Source organism: Thermobia domestica, chromosome 9 (assembly GCF_964235325.1).
Source record: "Thermobia domestica chromosome 9, izTheDome1.hap1.1, whole genome shotgun sequence".
Taxonomy (NCBI): domain Eukaryota; kingdom Metazoa; phylum Arthropoda; class Insecta; order Zygentoma; family Lepismatidae; genus Thermobia; species Thermobia domestica.
Window position 1 is genome coordinate 161921602 of NC_137462.1, and position 19420 is coordinate 161941021.

Below are 19420 nucleotides of genomic sequence, written 5' to 3' on the forward strand. Positions count from 1 at the left end.
TTTATAAATCTAATAATTTCTAGATAAACAAATAAACTATAAAAATTTGAAATATTTTGTTTGCTCTTCCTTTCCCTATTTTTTGCCTTGGATCTCCTCAGTCAATTAGCGTATGAAATTATAACATTTTTTATTATGTTTACATCTTAATTTTGAACATGTCCGCTATGCTTACTGCAGTATTTTCAACTTAATCTTCCGTAGCTATACAGTATACTATTTAGTTTTCGGATGATGATTCTACAAGTTCTTCCTCGGAATAGAAATGTGAATTTAGGCAAGACAGCCCATACAGTACTCACACATTGCAGAGCAATCTATTTTAGTTATTTTACATTTACAGTATTGCCTACATCCTTGCTTACACGAACATAATATTATGTACAGAAGCTCGTCTGGTGCAAATGGCTTGGATGTGGGAATAGGTTTCAATGTCTTTTTGGAGCGTCCGTTTTCTTTAATTAATTCTATCCTCCAACCCCATTCTGTGTCATTAAGTTTATTTCCTAACCTTTTCTGTACTTGCAAAAATACTCTGAGCGAATGTTCATTACACGCTTCAGAAGTTGGAGGTATTTTGGCCAGGTCAAAGTTAGATCTTAGTGAACTTTTCTTTGTGAAAGACAAAAGTCTGTGGTATCGGGCTTCATTCAAATTTGAGTATTTTCCCAAATCATACAAAGCCAAAACTAATTTTTCACCTGTAGATAATATTTCTCCTTTAGATTTTGAAATATCTAAAAACACTCTGGCCCAGTTTTGAAAATCCGGTGATTTGAGCATATCTATTAATTTTCCCATACCATAAAAACACGATGTGTCACATCCTGTAAACGCATGACAGAACAAAAGTAGTTGCCGGCAATCTCCAAACTTTTCAATCAATGTTTCGATCCTGAAGTACCATGTGTTCGGAGTCACACCACCTTTCTCTTTACAGAAGTACTTTCTTTCTCAGGAGACAAAGCAGTAAGTAAGACTACCAGGTCAGTATCAGATCCTACAACAATAACTTTTGAAGCAGTTTTCAACTGGTGAATGGCCTTCATTACAATGTCAACATCTGCGTCTTCCTCTGCTGTAATTACAGTCAATCCCCGTTTCACGAGTTCAGACCCCAGAGCCAACGATAATCTCTTATTGTTTCTATTACCTAAGAACTCGTCTTTTTCCGTGACACAGACTATGTTTTGACAAAAAATTATGTCTTGTGAAGATTTTTTCGCCGCTGTCCTGTTTTGTTCTTCATTTTTCATAGTAGGCTCACTAGGGTAACCATCAAAAACAACGATAGATTTTTGACCATATTTATTAAGAACATGTGTACAATAGTTCTCTAAGACAGCTCCAAAGGTACAATTTTTTGGCCATGGCAGATGGTGAAGAAGAAACCCTCCGTCTACAATATATGTTGCATCCTTTACATCTAGTTCTTCGATGATTCCTTCTTCAAAAACTTTCATCAAGGATGATTTTGTACCTTTTCGAAGAGAAACTTCGTCGAACAGAGCTGGTGGACGTACTGCCAATTCATATTCGAAATATGTCTTTAATTTGCTGGCGCTATCACAGGCACACAATATCCGATTAAAAAGCTGTTGAGAATTGATATTGACCTCTTTTGATCTTACTCTTGCTGACTTCTGTGCTGCCTGTGTCTTCACCTTTTCTGTGCAGTTTGAGTTCTTGGAAATTTTTACCTTTAATTTTGTTCATGGTAGACAAACCGACATCGTATGCTTGATCACAGTTTATTGAGTCATCACAAACAAACCCAGTGGCCAAAGAGACCAGTTCACCAGACAACTTTGTAAAAGGATTGTGTTCTTGTAACCAAGCTGTAAACTTCTGTAAGTATGACAAGTCTTTCTTCTTTCTGGATTCTCGTAGTTACACGTGCTGTTCCGAAAAAAATCTTCTACAGCCTCATGGACTTTGAGAAAGAATGGTGTTCCAAGTACCCATTTTGAAAGAGTATTGTCAGTAATGCCACGGCCATATGTCAGTCCTCCAACAGATTTCATGGGTCGCATCAAATCTTGTTCTATGCACATGTCAGACCACGTTCCTGACCAGTACTTGCCTTTCTGCCTAATAGTGAAGAATCCTTTCTCCTTAAAAAGAACTATTCTTGATTTGTGAGTTTTGATTCAAGTTTGCACATCTCTTGTGCATACAAGTGGGCGGATTTAGCATAGGGGAGATGTCCGGCAGCATGAAAATATGGGAGAATTTGAATTGTTGTATTCATATGTAAATCCCAGTTTCCTGATCTTTCTGCAAAGATAAACAGCATTATAAGGTCAATGCACCTAAGGAGATTAACCCACAGCTTAATTGTTCTGCTTAAAGTTCTAATTTCCTGCAAGAAATCGTTAAATTTGCTCAAAGCTTCTTAAACAGCTGGTTCTTCTAGAACATCTTGTTCATTAAAACTCTTTTCAAGAAGATCTTTAGAAATATTTTCCAAATATGCAAGAGAGCCATTTATTTCAGGAAAACTGCTCTTCATCACTTTAACAATCGCACAAGCAGTAAGGCTATATGCTCGGACAGCTCTTGCGTATGCGTGACCATTCAAATGTGGTTCACAGTCAGTTTACCGTAAACTGTAGCCCATAGGTCTTCCAAACCACTCCCCTCCATTATCTTTCCAATAGCACCCATAAAAGACATTAATAGATGGAATCCTCCTAACCTCAGAATAATTTTTGACACTTCACTGTTGGGATTTGCTGACGCTACAATTTCAGCCGCCTTTGAAAACAATGGTTGATCGAACGTAACAATACAGGCTTCTGACATTGTTCTGCAGCATAACTGAGAGCAGAGAAAATTGTTGATGGATTGCTAGGATCCATGTTTATAAAGGGAATTCTTAATATATATGTATCCTCACAATCTTCTCTTCTACTCATTTCGAAGGTCATGAATCCATTCCACCCAAGCTGCATATCTGCGCCTGCAATCCACAAAACATTCATTGGAAATATGGGGTGTACCGTTCGACATTCAATTCCTCTAGTAACTTTCAAGTCATTAAAATCTTCCACAAAAATATTGGAGAGCCCACTACGGTGACTTTTTTTGGCATACGAAAGAATACGAATAGTTTCAGGATTAAATGTTCCCAACGGAGTTCGCTTCACCTCCACTTCTGTTTTAACACATTTACTTAGTGTTATGCATTTTATCCCTCCATGATATTTGAGGCGAAAATTTGAGCCCGCTCGTCTTCAAACTTACCTCGCTACATGGCTAATTTTAAGAGTAACCCCCACAATATATACACCGTTGGAAAGATAATTTTATGCTCTTTAAGATTTATTTGAAACATTTTTCCATATCAGAACTCACTAAGGAAATATAAGAGGAAAAACAAAATGCCGCGGGCGATTTTTTTTTCATTTTTTACTCTTTAGGTTAAAATTGCCAAGAAACCATTAGGTTTATGAAAAACTTTAAGGAATACGAAAATGTAGAGCACATTTCACAGATTACGAGAAAAAAGAAGCATGTCAATATGTCCATTAGTTTTGAAGATATGGCTCTTTTTCTAAAACGCCCATTTTTTAACTTTGAGGGGGCGTGGGGGGAGAAGCTCCAGGGGGAGGGGCGGGGACTTTTGGGAAAATGTTCCTCTCATAGTGGTCTATCACTTGGGAGAAAATCAGCTTTACCCAAATTTTTTTTCGAACTTTGATGTTTTTTGACCTTCATTGACTGGGCTAAACGTAATTGATAAAGAACCAACATTTAAAAGGCAGTCAAGTAAAACATTACCTCTAATCAGAAATTTCAGAAGAAATATTCAGTTACCAGTTAAGGTAAACATACACTGTTTTATGTTGTTTCTCAGTAAGTTTGAAGCGATTTTAATTCAGTTTTCTGTAACTTGGTAGAACATAATTTTTTTGTATTATAATTGGTCAATTTTCAGAAGTCATTAAAAAAAAAAAAAGGTTCTTGCACTTATTTTTACTGATGATAAGTACATACACATTTGAAGGGAGTAGAAAGTGTAATGCGATACATTGTTGGAAATACATTTAACAACATTCAGAAGGAATTCACGGATTTGGCCCAAAATTGGTAAGGAGGTAATGATAGGTAGTACTGATCCCGCCATGGCAACTATGGGGTGGAGCATTTAAGAATACACAGTGCTCACCTTAATAGCACGCGTAACCACCCCGAGCGGCCACACATGCTTTTAACTCATATAGACAGTCGTGCAGATGATGAATATTTGTCATGAATGTGGTATTCCGCACTCGCTGTAGTTCTTGATGTGCGTGGGCAATGGTCTTTACCAGAGTACGCCTGGCAGTCATGAGCCCATATCCTACATGTGGACGATAGGGCTTAGGTTCTGAGATCTAGCTGGTCATGATAGAAGGCATATTCAGAGTACTCTAGGTTGTCCGGGCGGTATGGGGACGCGTGTTATCCTAGTGAAAATGGGCCCTAAAATGTTCAAGTAAGGTCGAAGTAAAGATTGATAACATTACCAATGTACGACGCACTGGTCGTACTCCCCTGAATGAAGACCGTTAGCTTATTGTCCTTATATAAGAATACCAGATACGGATCTTGTATGGCAAGTGCGAGCACATGCTGGATTTTTCTTCTCAGCTTGTTGTCTACAACCAAATATACGGCCATCGTACCGGAGACAGAAATTATCGTTATCGCTGTGCACTACCGCCCTCTATTTTCCTCTCCATTGCAGTTTCTCTGACACCATTGAAGTCATTCTCAACGATTAATTGATGTTAGAGATAATCTTACGAAAGGAAAGCGGAAATAGTCATGTCTCTAGCAATCGATTATTTAGTGTCATTCGCTGACATGAAGGGCTAAGGTAGGTCTTATTATACAGGTGGCTGCCTTCCTTCCGGTTGCGGCCTGAATCATTCTTCTGTGGAGGTGCCCATCGCTGCTTTAAGGGTACATGGGGAGGGCGACTATGGGGAACCTCTGCCTCGCATCGTGTACACCAGTGGTTCTCAACCTTTTCGAGCCTACCGCCCCCTTTGGATGAATGTGATTGTCCTGAGCGCGTCTCGTCATCTTAATCCAATCTACTCATGCACAAGACTTAACGTAAGCTTGGACGAAGCAGTTTAAGAAGCAAGAGAAGGCTTCAATTCTTAAAATCAGCCTTGAAGAATAATATATATATATATATATATATATATATATATATATATATATATATATATATATATATATATATATATATATATATATATAGAGGAGTATATATGCAGGGTGTCCATAAAGTCCGTTGCCACCCCGTGTATCTTCGAATCGACTGCGAATATGAGAAAACGCAAAAACACAACCATCATTATTTTAAGAGGCTTAAATTTTGAGTTATAAAAGGTCTATTCCAGACACCCCCATATAGGTGTACGTGAGGTTAACTTGAAAATTTTAAATGGCACAGGGGTCGAGTAATATATCGTTGGAAAGGTCTCGACAAGATAAATATTTTCGCGAAAGTTTCAAGTCCCTACGTTGGCCCCATCCAAAATGGCGGGGTTCACATTGATATAGAGAATATGATAAAATGCAAAAGCACGACCCCTCGTACCCCTATATGAGGATGTATGGGGTGGACCTTTTATAGCTCAAAATTCAAGCCCCTTAAAATAATGATGAACGTGTTTTTGAGTTTTATCATATTCTCAATCGTTTTGAAGATATACACAGGGTGGCAACAGACTTCACGGACACAAAATGTGAAGCCCCGCCATTTTGGATAGGGTCAACATAGGGACTTGAAACTATCGGGAAAATATTTCTCTTGTCGAGACCTGTCCAACGATATATTACTCAACCTCATTTGCCATTTAAAATTTTCAAGTTGACCCCACGTACCCTTAGATGTCTGGTGTGGACCTTTTATAGCTCAAAATTCAAGCCCCTTAAAAAATGATGGACGTGTTTTTGCGTTTTCTCATATTCGCGGTCGTTTCAACAATACACGGGGTGGCAACTGACTTTATGGACAACCTGTATGTACACACACACACACACACCCATATATATATATATATATATATATATATATATATATATATATATATAGGTAAGAAACTATTTGAACAAACTTCGGAAGATGATTCCCTACACCGAAACCAGCATAATCGTCCTTTGGAACTTTGTCAGTGAAGAATGGTTTCGGCGATATAAGATGCCGAAAGCGTGGGAAAAAGAACTTCAGAGGGCTGTAATTCAAAATCAACGTAACGTAGAGTGCAATTTAAAACATGACACTCAAAATCGTACCTGCTCGATTGAAAAATGTATATTTCAGACCTCCGGAAGATGTGTGCAAGGCATTCCCCAAAGGCACGTGCGTTCAAAACTTCGGAAATGTAAGAAGTAGCATCTGAAACACGTAATTCATACTCGGTTCTGCAATAAAACCTTAAACCCATTGCTCTGCCAGTCCTGACTTTTCGGGTTGATGAAGTCTGATGTAGTAGAAAAGTCAGAACTAGCAGAGCGTAGGTAGAGCTGAAACACAGTCAATTTCACCAATACCACCATAGTAGCCAAATGCAGCAATTTTTGGGACAGAATAATAAATGAAGCCATAGCCATCTCACATGAAAGTAACAATCTCAATAGAGACGATGGTTTTCAGCTCAATCCTGTCTAGTCGGCCGTTTTCAAGAACGAACAAGCAAAGAAGCAACAACAACAACAACAACGATAAAAAAAAAAAAAGGCGTTTAACAAAGGCACCTCTCGTAATCACAACAACAGCTAATCAGGAATCAGCATTTCCCATAGCAAATCACAGATTCCCATTCACAACTCCGCCTCTACATAGTCATTATATATATATACACACACAGGGTGTTAATGAACTATACCGGAAAACTGTAGGAGACGATTCTTCACATCAAAATAAGAGAAAAATTTTATATGAATCTATGGCGAAAAGTGCATAGTTTCAGAGCTAGGGCTGTCCAAAGTCGCGAAAAAACTAAACTTCAATAGGCCCTATTTCGAGTTCCAGAAACTGTGGATGGTGGTTCTTATCAGCGTAAAGGAAGTCACGCATTTACAATCCAAAAGTGCATATTTCATCAATTGACAATAGGTGTAGAAGGTATTTCCTACAGGGTGTAATTCTCAGATATGTTTTCAATAGAGTTTTCAGATATACTCTGATTTCGAGAAAGGTCCAAAGTAGCCAGGAGGTAAACCTTGACAACAATAGACATAAAATGCGTCGGAAGGAAGGCGGAAGAGGTAGGAACCAGCAGCTTCATGTTTCTTTGTGTTCGGAATAACGTGTGTTGAAATGTATTTCGTTACGGTATATTTCACGTTTTCTTCACTTATAAGCGTCAAAGAAAACATCACACCATGCGTTTTCTCGAGTACGAGAGACCGTGCTGGCGATGACCCTTAACACTTCCAAATCGTGCCAAAGGATTCCGTGTTCGCTGCTATCAAGGTTTATCGTTTGCCTACTTTGAACGAATTATAAAGTCAGAGCATATCTCAAAATTCGGTTGATGGCATGCTGGGAATTTCACCCTGCAGGGAATACTCTGTACACCCATTGAACATTAACGAAATATGTATTTTTGGATTGCGTATGCGTGACTTCCTTTAAGCTGATGAGGACCACCATTCACAGTCTCTCGAATTTGAAATAGGGCCTCTTGAAATTAGGCTATTTCGAGATTTTGGACAGCCCTAGCTCTGAAACTATGCACTTTTCGCCGTAGGTCCATATGAACTTTTTCTCTTATTTTGATGTGAGAAATCAAGGAATCACCTCTTAAAGTTCGTTGGTATAGTTCATTAACATTATATATATATATATACATGTCCTCGTATCTCCGGATCGTTACAATCCCTTAAGATGAATGTAATCTCTGCATTCGAAATGTCGGAAGTTAATATTTTCACCTTGCTGATAGCCCGAATAAACTTCAGGATAAGTGAGTTATGCAATATTATCAGGTCATTAATGAAATATGAAGAAAATAGCTGAATAGTTTTTGAGAAAATAATCCAGGAAAAAAAGAAAAACAAAGCACGAAATTTGATGAGGGAATTCTTCAATGTTCAAAATATACATATCTCATTCTCTTCTTCAAATTCAGTACTACGGACGCGGAGAGAGTTTTTTGAACTGCTAAATTGAGGGACGAATACGAATTTTCAGTTGGGGTTTGCCGGAACTCCAGTGAATTTGGACTCGCGTCAAGAAGTTTCTCGAGCCTCAGTTCTACAGGGTGTCCTAAAAGTAATGAAAAAAAAATGAAACCACAAATTCCTAGCACAAAGACAAGAAAAAAATGTTTATATGACATATAGTCCGGAAATGGACAGGGGCAGAGCTAGATAGCTTCGAACGTGGGGGATAATTTACTTCACACCTGCCAGCGGAATAATGATAGGAGCTAGGAAAGGGGTTCAGAAAGACATAGAATTCATATCAGCTTGACATATTAAATGTATGTTACACAAATGCGCCAGAGATTCTTCATATGTCATTTAGGAATTCACCGAATGTCTGTACGACAAGGCTAATTAAACTGCAGTAAAGATGGAAACCATACAGAAAAAAAGTTTTCTATGGCACGATTGCACACACATGTACAATGGAAGTCATAACAAAGATCACTTAGCGTGGCTGCATAATCTCAGGGGCAATAGAAAGTAGTATTGTATGTCAGTATGCCAGTTAGAAACTTGCAGAGAGAGGATAGAAATAAGAACAAGTGTAACTAGTTGTTCCATGTAATGAAATAACAGGCAGAATCCTCAATGGCGTACTGTATTTGTAACGTAGTATCTTTTACATAGTAACATTACAAACTACTAGGTCATACGTGCTAACAATAAACGTACCTACAGAAGATGTTCAAAGTACTGTCCTCCCACATCTGTGCAACGTGGTAATCGTGAGTTTCGTGAGTTTCAGTCACTTCAAGATCACTCCCGTTGTGTTGCGTAACTGTTCACACGCAACTTCAATGCGGTTTTGTAAATCGGGAAGTTCCTTCCCAAAGTGTGAAGTTCTTTTCCCCCCCACATTCGAAGGTGTCTAGCTCCGTCCCTGTCCACTTCCGGACTATATGTCATATACACTTTTTTTCTTGTTTTGGTTCCAGGAATCTGTGGTTTCATTTTTCACCATTACTTTTAGGACACCCTGTATAAGTGTTTGTGAATAGTATGTCTTAGAAATATTTTTCTTATCTTCGTTTAGGCGAAGAAAGGACACTATATTATTATTACACAAACTGATACAGATATATATGTTTGTATTAAACTTATGTGTATATACACATTTAATATATGTATTTCAGTGAAAGTATGAATAAATTGTTTTTAAAAGTGATAATTGAATGTTAAAATCATAGCTAGAGAGACTTTTATAATTGAATCTACTTTTCAGAATTTTAAGAAAGACTAGTAATAATGATATCTGGTTACTAAGAAAAATACAGAAGAGTAGCAATCTAGACGATCACATGTATTTTGGCTCTTAACAAATGTTATCTGCTTCCTGCATATTATTTTCTAATATTCATGTATTTGTGATAGTCTGTTTTTTTTTACAAATTGGTATATTGCAGGTCCAGTGACCCATGTATTTGTGATAGTCTGTGTTTTTTTACAAATTGGTATATTGCAGGTCCAGTGAAAATGCGAAGTCAGATGGTGTTGAGAGATGTGTCCAAACCACACCAACAAAGAAGATAGTAGCAGAAGTTCAAACAAGCCCAACACTGATGAAGTTATTTTGTAAATCGAGCTATCGTGAATTTCTAGATTCTGATCAAGTACTTCCTGATAGCTGTGACATTATGGATGACTTGCAGCAAGCTATTCCACTCCCTCGTTCAATACATGCAGTGACAGACCGGAACGAGGCAAAATTGCAGGTGGAGCAAAAATCTTCGGAGACAGAGAACAGTCGATCTGCAGTCAGTGACGATATATTTGAGAAAAACTATCAGGTACAGACCAACGTGGAAAATAGCTCCGTTCGGGATTCCGTTGCAGATGATGCAAATTCCGAGTCAGATCTTGAAGATGTTACTCAAGATATAATACATAATAAAAGTATACGTGTTGCTTCAGTTACGTCGACAGTGAAACAATTACCAGATCCAAGCATTAGTAAAGAAGGAATTGAATTATTTGAAGATGTACCTGAATTGTTAGATTCAGTTGCGAGTACTTCTCTTTTAGATGAATCCAAATTACTTTCTCAGCCCAAAGTTGGGACTCAAGTCACGATTCCTAATGCCAGTGTTGCTCGAACGACCAACTCAGTGGGAAGCAGAAACAATGATTTCACGCCGAAAGAAACAAGTGATCAAAATCCTATGGAATCTCACAGCAAGAGAGCAAGTCCAACTTATAATATTGAAACGTCTTCCGGTCCTCCATGCGAACTAGAGAAAGAACAGTTTGAAAGTGAAAAGAAAAAGAATTTTAAGAGAGTACGAAAATTAAGCTCCTCCTCTGATACATCATCAAATTCAGAAGGTTCTCCACGTCCTTGTAAAAAGGCTTTGAACGTAAATAGTCTTCCAACCGATCAGTTCCAAACCATAACAAACAATAGACCTAGTCAGTTGTCAATACCTAATGCCAGCCAAAATGAAAATATGACTAAGAACGCATCACATTTTGATAAAGATATAACCGTCCTTTCACAAAGATCAGAACTGTCAAACAAGTACCTACAAGACAATTTTGATTTCATCCCGAATACCTATGAAGACCGTAGAATGTCGGTGACACAATCTCAGTCATTTCAAGATGACAGTTTTAATATGGAAGACTCAGGTTTAGCAAGGGTTTTAGCAAACATAAGTGCCGATCTAAAGTTGTCCCAGACAAAAATACAACCAGAAAACGTTGCCAAAATTGATGATAATCAAGAAGTAGCCGGTGATGGTTGTCAACCTGAAATCGATACTTGTGTTGATTCAGAAATCATTGAATCTAGTCTTCCATCTAAATCAACAACTTTGATAGGTGTAAATAGTACGAAAAAATGTGATTCACTTAAGAAAAAGAATGATAGTGATAAACGCAAACAAGAGGCAACTACAATTCTAGAGATTGATGAAAAAACAAGTCCTGGGAAAGATATTTGTAGTGGTGAAATTAGGAATGGAGACGTTACCTTGATTCAGTGTGAAAGAAGCAGAGACATTACTTCAGTTCGACGTGAAAAAGAAGTAATAACTCCTCAGCATCAAGATGAAGTTAAGGTGAGATTTTTTTTCCTCTTCTTGCATGGGGGAAACGGCTTAATTGGGATGGTCTTAATTTTTTAATTACAAGTATTTCTCCATCTGGCATCTATTATAACGGAGATTTGCGAGAGACTAGGCCACTACGGTAGAAGATAAAAGGAAAAACTTACTGAGATAGGTTTTTGTGCACTTACGAAAAGACAAATTCGTTTCCCATTTGCTGGACCTCTGGCCTACTAGTAAATCAGTTTCTGATTGTTTCTTATTCCTCAAGGCTCAACTAACAGAATCTTTTTAGGAAGCAGTCCACCTTTGTCATTTTTTTTTTTTTTTTTAAATTTTAATTTCAAAATTTTCATTTGCGAAGTTTACAGATAAGGTAAAACATTAACGTAGGAATTCAGAAATTACATCCTTGTTCTATTGTAGAGTAGTTACATTTATTTAACAATTTGCTTAAAAAGTGTTTCTGCCGAAAGAATGGTATGCCAACTATTTCGAAACTAAAGGAGCAACAATGTAGAAATTTCAGTGGCCTGGACGCAGAAACAGCTCAGTGTGGATGGTTTGTGCCTTTTTATATTCCATTTAGAACCTTTCCCTCTAGTCTTAGAGACTTAAGTTTCTATTCAATTCCTTCAGTTTATATATATATATATATATATATATATATATATATATATATATATATAGTCGGATGTTCTAAAAATGGCGCCCACGGACCATAGAACACTATTCTACAAGTCAAAATAAAGCAATATATATATATATATATATATATAGATAGATAGATAGATAGATAGATAGATAGATATATTTGTATACCTTTCGGATCCCCGTCTAGAGACACGAATTGCACTATGTGACAACGTCGCAAATAAAGAACCATAGAATAGATCTATCAACTAGTTACAACGATTTTTCCAGATGATAGCTAAAGTCAATATAAATTGACGCTAGTATCACTTATTAGTGTAGTAATCAATTTAACTGCTTGATTTATTCATAGAGTAAGCTGATTGTTCCAAGTTAATCTACGACGTTGCCACATTGTAAAATTTTGATTCTCCATAGCGGCTGGAAGAGGTCCTGGAGGAAATTCCATCATATAACATTTTCGCTTTAGTTCGGCGTGTAGAATTGTGCTCTGTGGTCCGTGGGCGCCATTTTTAGAACACCCGTTATATATATATACACACAGGGCTCGAAAAATCCCGGGCGCCGAGTCACCATGGCAGCTTGAAATGCGAGTTTGGCGCGTAGCTAATTTAAGGTCAAAACTGGTGTCTAGATCAGGGAGAAATCTTCCGAGCATTGTGTATATAAATTATACGCTTCATATAGAAAATCACCTCCCGGAGATTGATTGATATATGATCTTCAGTGTATATAAATATATATCGTAGGTTGCGGAAGTGATTTTATAGAGGGTGCCCGAGAAATAAGGACGAATTTGAATTTCGCACCATTTTGTCATATGACAGTTGGCAGCCGTGGTTTTACCATGTTTGTTATCCTCTATTATTCCGATTAGTAGCCTGTGTGATAAGCATTGTTGGTTGGTGTTCATTTCGGCATGGAGCGTTTGACAACAAAGCAACGCATCCAAGTGATTAAAAGTTATTAGAAAAACAAGGAAAGTCCCTTGTTTCAGTTTTTTTCAATATATTTTATATTAGTTTTATAGCACTTTAATATTCGTTCCTATTTCCCGGACACTCGCTATATCAAATGTAAGATAAATATTCTAATAAATATGAGTCAAAAAACTTCTTTTTGAGAACTCTAAGAAAAAAGAAAAATGAGTCTTCATACTTTGGAAATTGTAGAAACTAGCGTAAACGGTTTGTATTGTGTTTTTCAGTTTTACGTCGTACCGTTCAACATTTGTGTCTAAAAGAGATGATAATAACGAAATAGCTAAAAAAAAAAAAATAAATAAATAAAATAAAAAAAATAAAATAAAATAAAAATAAAAAAAGTGATCATAACATCCGTGTCCTGAGTGAGATTTGAGCTAACGACAAACAAGTCGTGTGATCTCCAGCGTATAGACAACTCGATCATGCCAGTCGAGAAATTATAGACAAATTCATGTAAGTTCTATCTGAATATCACATAACATACTTACACAATAGGTTTCAGAAGAACAAGGTGAGAATGTACTTGACGTTATCTCCTGAAATCCATTGTTTGAATACCACTCGGTTCGCAAACGTAAAGATTTAGATCGAATTTGTTCTCATTTATCTATAATTGCTTAAACTGCTTGAAATGGGGCCCGTAAGTTGTAATCTATGGCGCCTGTTTTATATATATATATATATATATATATATATATATATATATACATATATATATAACGTTCAGCATCTTATAGTTCTAAAAAGAGGTGTTTTCTGAGGTATGTTCATTAGAAAAAACGTAATAATTTTTCTTCCTTTATCAATTTTACATTCAGAACTTTCGAAATGATATGACTTGTCATTCTCAAGGACTACACGGTTTAAAAAAAGGAGGCAGTACGCGAGGATGTAAGAGGCTTAAGTAATGAACTTTTAATTTAAACTATGACCACAGACTGCATATAAAAATATGTTATTTGCTTTTGTCGATAACTGTACAATATTAAAATAAAATAATAAAAGCTTCCGTGTTTACAATTACTAATGTCATTATAGGATACATTTTAATATAAGAGATAAAAATACTTTATCTTGTATCCGAAGAGAAAAAGAGTGATGCTATGGCAAGTTTGTCAAAATCATAATCTGCACTCATAAGTTAACATGTATATGGATTCCTTTCTATCCATGTACCTCTTTTTAAACGTGCAGGGTTTCTACAGACCTAGAAAATCAGAAACTTACGAGTAAAGAAACTGAAAATAGGCTACAACAGGCTGCTAGTAGGTAGAAAATGCAAACTTGAAAAATAATATTTTTAAATTACCAGAGAAATTGAGATAGTTGGCTTGCAGCGCAGTCAATAGTGTTAATCCAGCTATCTATGTTCAATCCCCGGTGGGTGTAGAATGAATTTTTCACTAAGATTCTAAGTTCCGAAGGTTGACTCAGCCTCAGAAAACTGGGGACAACCCTGGAGCCAAACCCTTATAAAAATACCCAAGAAATGGCGCGGCGAGATACCATCAACACTTAGAGATTAATTGTTAGTTAAAACAGAAGAAAAACTAAAGCTATGGAAAAAGCCAAAATTAGAAACTTGTTAAGACGGCTTGAAGAAAAGAAATGAGTAAGAATTAAATGAAATCTTTCAGTTTAACGTCCCACGTTATGCCCTTTAGTGTAAAGGAGACGATGATTAAAGCAAGTAAATGATTATGGAAGAATTGGTGGAATGAGAGCGGGAGGAAACGGAAGAAACCCGAGAAAACCCACGGACGCGATGTTCACCACAAACTTACTTGGCCGAGAATCGAACCAGGGACTCCACTTACCAGAGGTAACCTCTCTACCACAGCCACCGTGCCCCCCGCGAACAAGATGTGAAGCAGGCATAGTTGACTAAGGAAGGGAGAGGAGGTCGACAAACATTTCAGAGATACTGATAATACAATGGTAAGTCACATGTCTTAACAATATTTCAACAACCCAAACAGCAGGCGCATGTAAATGCTGAGATCGACTGAAAGTACAAGGTCAAACTGGCTCAAGAGGTGGTGTGGCAATCGAACTATTTAACGCGGAGGCTGCCGCTCCGTCGGTATAATCAGTCAGTTTTTAGTGGCAATGACGATGAGTGGTGAATAACGCCTGATACATGAACTGATACTGTGGGAGTTCGAACTCGGACATAATGCTATGGCAGCAACCCAAAACAACTGCCATGCAACAGGGGAAGGTGCAGTGAACAAGAGCACAGCAACTCATTGGTTTCAGATATTTCGTCCAGGTTGTAAAAATGTCGAAGATCAGCTAAGGTTCGGGTAGCCATACGACACGCTATTGGGAAAAAATCATCCACCAACACATGGGGATTGTTAAACCAACTCGGTATGTTCCAGCGCACTGTAGTGTGTAACCTTCACGGACTTGGGAAAGCCATCAGACGCTGCCGCATTGTGTCATACGAGTTGACCGCAGCTTATACCCAGAGAAGAGTAGATGTGTGCTCACAACCGTTGCATAATCCGTGTGATGTGTGTTTCATGAAACGGATTGTCATATGCGATTAAAAATGGATTTTTTTTTTTCGAAATCCGAATGTACAAAAACAGTGGCTAAGCAAGGGCCAGCGTGCAGAACCGGTCGTCAAACAAAACCATTTCGAGCATAAAGTCATGTGCTCTGTGTGTGTTTTGAGTTGAGTTGAGTTGATTTTGAGTTTAACGTCCCGTTCAGCAGCAGGGCTATATGAGACGTGGACCTACTGATTAACGTGGAATTCAAACCACATGAGCTCCCACCGGGAATCGAACCCGGGTCTCCCACGCCAAAGGCGCGTACGCTAACCGCTTAGGCACGAAGGAGCTCTTGTGTGTGTTTTGATTATGAAGGGGTAATTCATTTCTAGTTCGTTCCCTAACGGTCGTATAGTCAATGCCGATCTTTATTCCGAACAGTTGGAGCAAATGTATGCTACACTACGTCAAAACGTCCTGCATTGGTGAACCGAAAGCATGCCTTCTGCAACAAGATACCGGAAAATTACACTGCTTGAAAAGCACAACAAAAATCAACTTGAAAGCGTCGAAGTGATGCCACATCCGGCATATAGTCCTGATCGTGTCCCTTCGAATTACTACATGCTTCAGTCCATGACGCACTTCCTGAAATCACAAAGCTACAGTTCACCAAGCAGCAGGAGGTGTAAACAGCAATGACTGATTTCTTTACCTCTAAGGGCAAGATGTATTGATGTGGAGTCGATGAACTGCCACAAAAATGGCTGCAGACAGTCAACACGAGGGACTGTACTTCAAATGTTAACCTGCTTTCCTTATACTCTAATAAATACAGGTATATTTTGTACTAGAATAGTGCAAAATTTGCTACTCACTCTTGTAAGATATACGTAGAAATCTTGACGTAGTCCTTTGAAAAATACAAAAGGCTTTTAGATACTTTCTCTTATATTACAATACACAACATTTATCTTAAAGCTTTTACAGAAAATTCAAGAAAGTGAAATACCTCTGCTACTTATAACGTATTTTCATAAAAAGCGGCAATTAAATAGTAATCCACGTATATCTTAACAAATTAGCAGAACTGTTTATGACCACAATGAACTTACCAGAGAGCAATGGAAAATTTGAATGAGATTTTTTCTCTTCGGGTACAAGATAAACATCTTCTTTAGTTGACTTGAAGTTTATCTCATATACCCTCAGTGCTGAAAAGGAAAGATAAAGACTTACTGCTTAATGTAGGATCCAGACCCCATGAGCTTCCATCGAGAATCGAATCCGAGTCTCCTGTACGATAACCACGAGGACTCTTTCAAGCCTTCTTTTAGATTCGCGTGTTTCTCATAAAACAGTGGCTTTAATTTTATCTATCTATCTATTTATTTATTTATTTATTGGGAATTTATTTAAAACGGACATCTTTAAATACACTACTGGAAATTACATTGAAATTCAAAGAGTAAAATAAATCCCTAGTGATATAATAGTCAACTGTAGTGCGAAGCCTACATGATTAGTTTCCAGGACAAGAGAATATGGTAGACAACGTGTCCGTGAATTTTATCGAGATTTTGTTTCCTCCCACATTCTCATTCCTTAATTTCATACTAATTTATTTGCAATTAACATCTGAGTTTTTTAAGCTTATGAGTTAGCCTTTAGCCTACTCGAGAAGTTATACTAAAATAAATTAAAGATTACATGGATCATAGCGAGTCACTTTTTAAACTAAAAGTTACTTTTTTCAAGTTGGTCACTAAAAGTTATTTTTTTTTTCAAATTTGTCACTAAAATTACTTTTTTTTGGGGAGGTAAAGTGACTTTTTCGTATGATTTATGTTTTGCATTGGCAGTTTTCTAAGAAAATTATAAAAATAAATGGCAAAAGGCAGAAACTTGTTACTCATTACTCTTCAGAAAGCTTCAATACTTGCTGCCACATGTGAAACAGTCAGCTTTATTCTCATTTCAGCTTTTATTCTTTCTAAAGCACAGTGGATGGTTGGTGGCTGCTTAAGCTTTCAAGGTGGAGTTGATGAGATCCCTTCTGTCTATTCTTTCTTCTATCATAATAGTCTTTTAGTTTTCTCTCGAAATAGTTAACGCTCCGCTCAACGTTGTATGTGTGTGTTTGTGTGGTTCATAATGTTCGTCTTGTGTTATGCTTCTTGTATGTGATAAATTTGAATATTTCACGGCTTTGAGAACTCTCAATGCTAAGCTACATATAATGTCTGGGATGAAGAAATTCGGAAATAGGCCATAACTGGTTCCACTTACTCCAGGCCCGTATTTATATATTGTGCGCTACTGTGCTCTAAATAATCCCCCTCCCCTCCCCGCACAAACTTATGTCTCAAACAAGGAAACAGGCCGTGGTTTTGCAAACATACCAGCTCTTGTTGAGTAGCAGTTTAGGTATTACAAGTTTCAAAAGTTACAACGTAATTTTAAATTGCTTAATTCTCTCAGTGATGATTATGATGTGATGTTCTGCCTGAAGGTAGGTGACCATTGGTGGACGTCACTGTGAGACACCAGTAATTATCGATGATAACTGATAAAAATAATTACATTATTCACTGTCAGTAAGGGTTTATATATTAATAATACAATAAGCTGTCTGTCAACTCGAGCGCTTTTCAACTCGAGAGCCATAATAGATAAAAACAAAATTTTATTGTTTTAAAGCTTTCAAAGAAATTATCCAGATGACCTGTTCCAGGTATTTAGGTCACACCTGAGCTTGAGATATGGGGATGCAACGTCCCATAAGAATAACATGGGGACATTTTAAAAGATAATCGAAAACGACCAATATTAGAATTGAATTCAGAGCTTTTTGGGTCGCTTAGGTGAATAGTGACAGTTTTAATGCAATTCAACTCCAAGGTCATACTTCACTCACCAGGGAGGAGGCGAGATTTTAAAAGTAATCGAAAATGACAGATATTAGTGTTGAATTCATAGCTTTCGAGGTCGCTGAGTTTAACGGTATCAGTTTTCATGATGTTCACGTTCATCCTCACCCCTTGGGGTGGAAGTGGGAGAGAACGACTTTTTAAAAATAGTCAGATAAGCTAGCTAATTCAGGGTGTCTATTGGTCACGAAAGTCACGAATGCCACGAAAAAGTCACGAAATCAGGAAACGGTCATGAAAGTCACGAAAAAGTCACAAAATTTAGCTTTGGGGTCACGATTTTTCTTTAACTGTACAAATGTAAGTACAGATTGGAAAACTTTGTTCTATAAAACGTCAAAATTCATCACCAAAAATGTCTATGATCGGGTTTAGACGCTACCAAATCGCAAGCAAAGTACGTTTCTATCGCATGGATGAAAATTCGGCCGAATTCTCACCCAAATTCGCTCTTGAAAATTTTAGGAAATTTTATGATTTAGTAAAGAAAAGGTCACGAAATTTCATTTTGGAATTTTAATAGACACCCTGTAATTAGTAACTATTGTAATTACAGCGAATTAAACACATTAACATATTTTCTCGCGCTTGCGCAGAAGTCTGTGGGTTGCTCGTTTTAAATATTACTTTGTTGTGAATCTTAAAAAAAAAAAAAAAAAAAAAATCCAAAATTTTGCCGCCTTGTGCTCGAGCACAGAATAGCACTTACCTAAATACGGGCCTGACTTACTCAGAAGCTTCTTACATCTGCTAAGTCTGCTTACAGTAACTACAAAGCATACTTCTTCTTTGGTGAGCAACATGGAAATTCTAAAACTTTTCTCTCGCTTAGGAGAGCTGTTTTATGCTTTGATAAGGCCTCTTCTTCGTAACTGCATCTAGATATTCTATCCTTGGTCATCCTTTTCCTTGTTTTCCTTCTGCCTTTCCCTTCATCAGCACAGTGATCCAATCGGAGTGTCGAATAAGATGGCCCAGCATGCTGTTTCTTCTTTTTCCTCTTATCTTCATGATCTGTCGTCCTTTTCTTTTCGGTCCATGATATGCGCAGCATTCTGCGCCAACACAGAAAGCCTAAGAAAGGAGGA

At 37.4% G+C, this 19420-nt stretch overlaps 1 protein-coding gene across 3 annotated transcripts in view; it reads left to right on the forward strand.

The window, feature by feature from the left end:
• LOC145695156 (uncharacterized) overlaps positions 1-19420 on the forward strand; it is an 86918-nt gene that overhangs the window by 39574 nt on the left and 27924 nt on the right. For all 3 annotated transcript variants that reach the window (XM_081772100.1, XM_081772099.1, XM_081772098.1), the window contains one exon: positions 9680-11273. In XM_081772100.1, the coding sequence (XP_081628226.1) occupies positions 9680-11273 (1594 nt within the window). The remainder of the gene's footprint in view (positions 1-9679; positions 11274-19420) is intronic.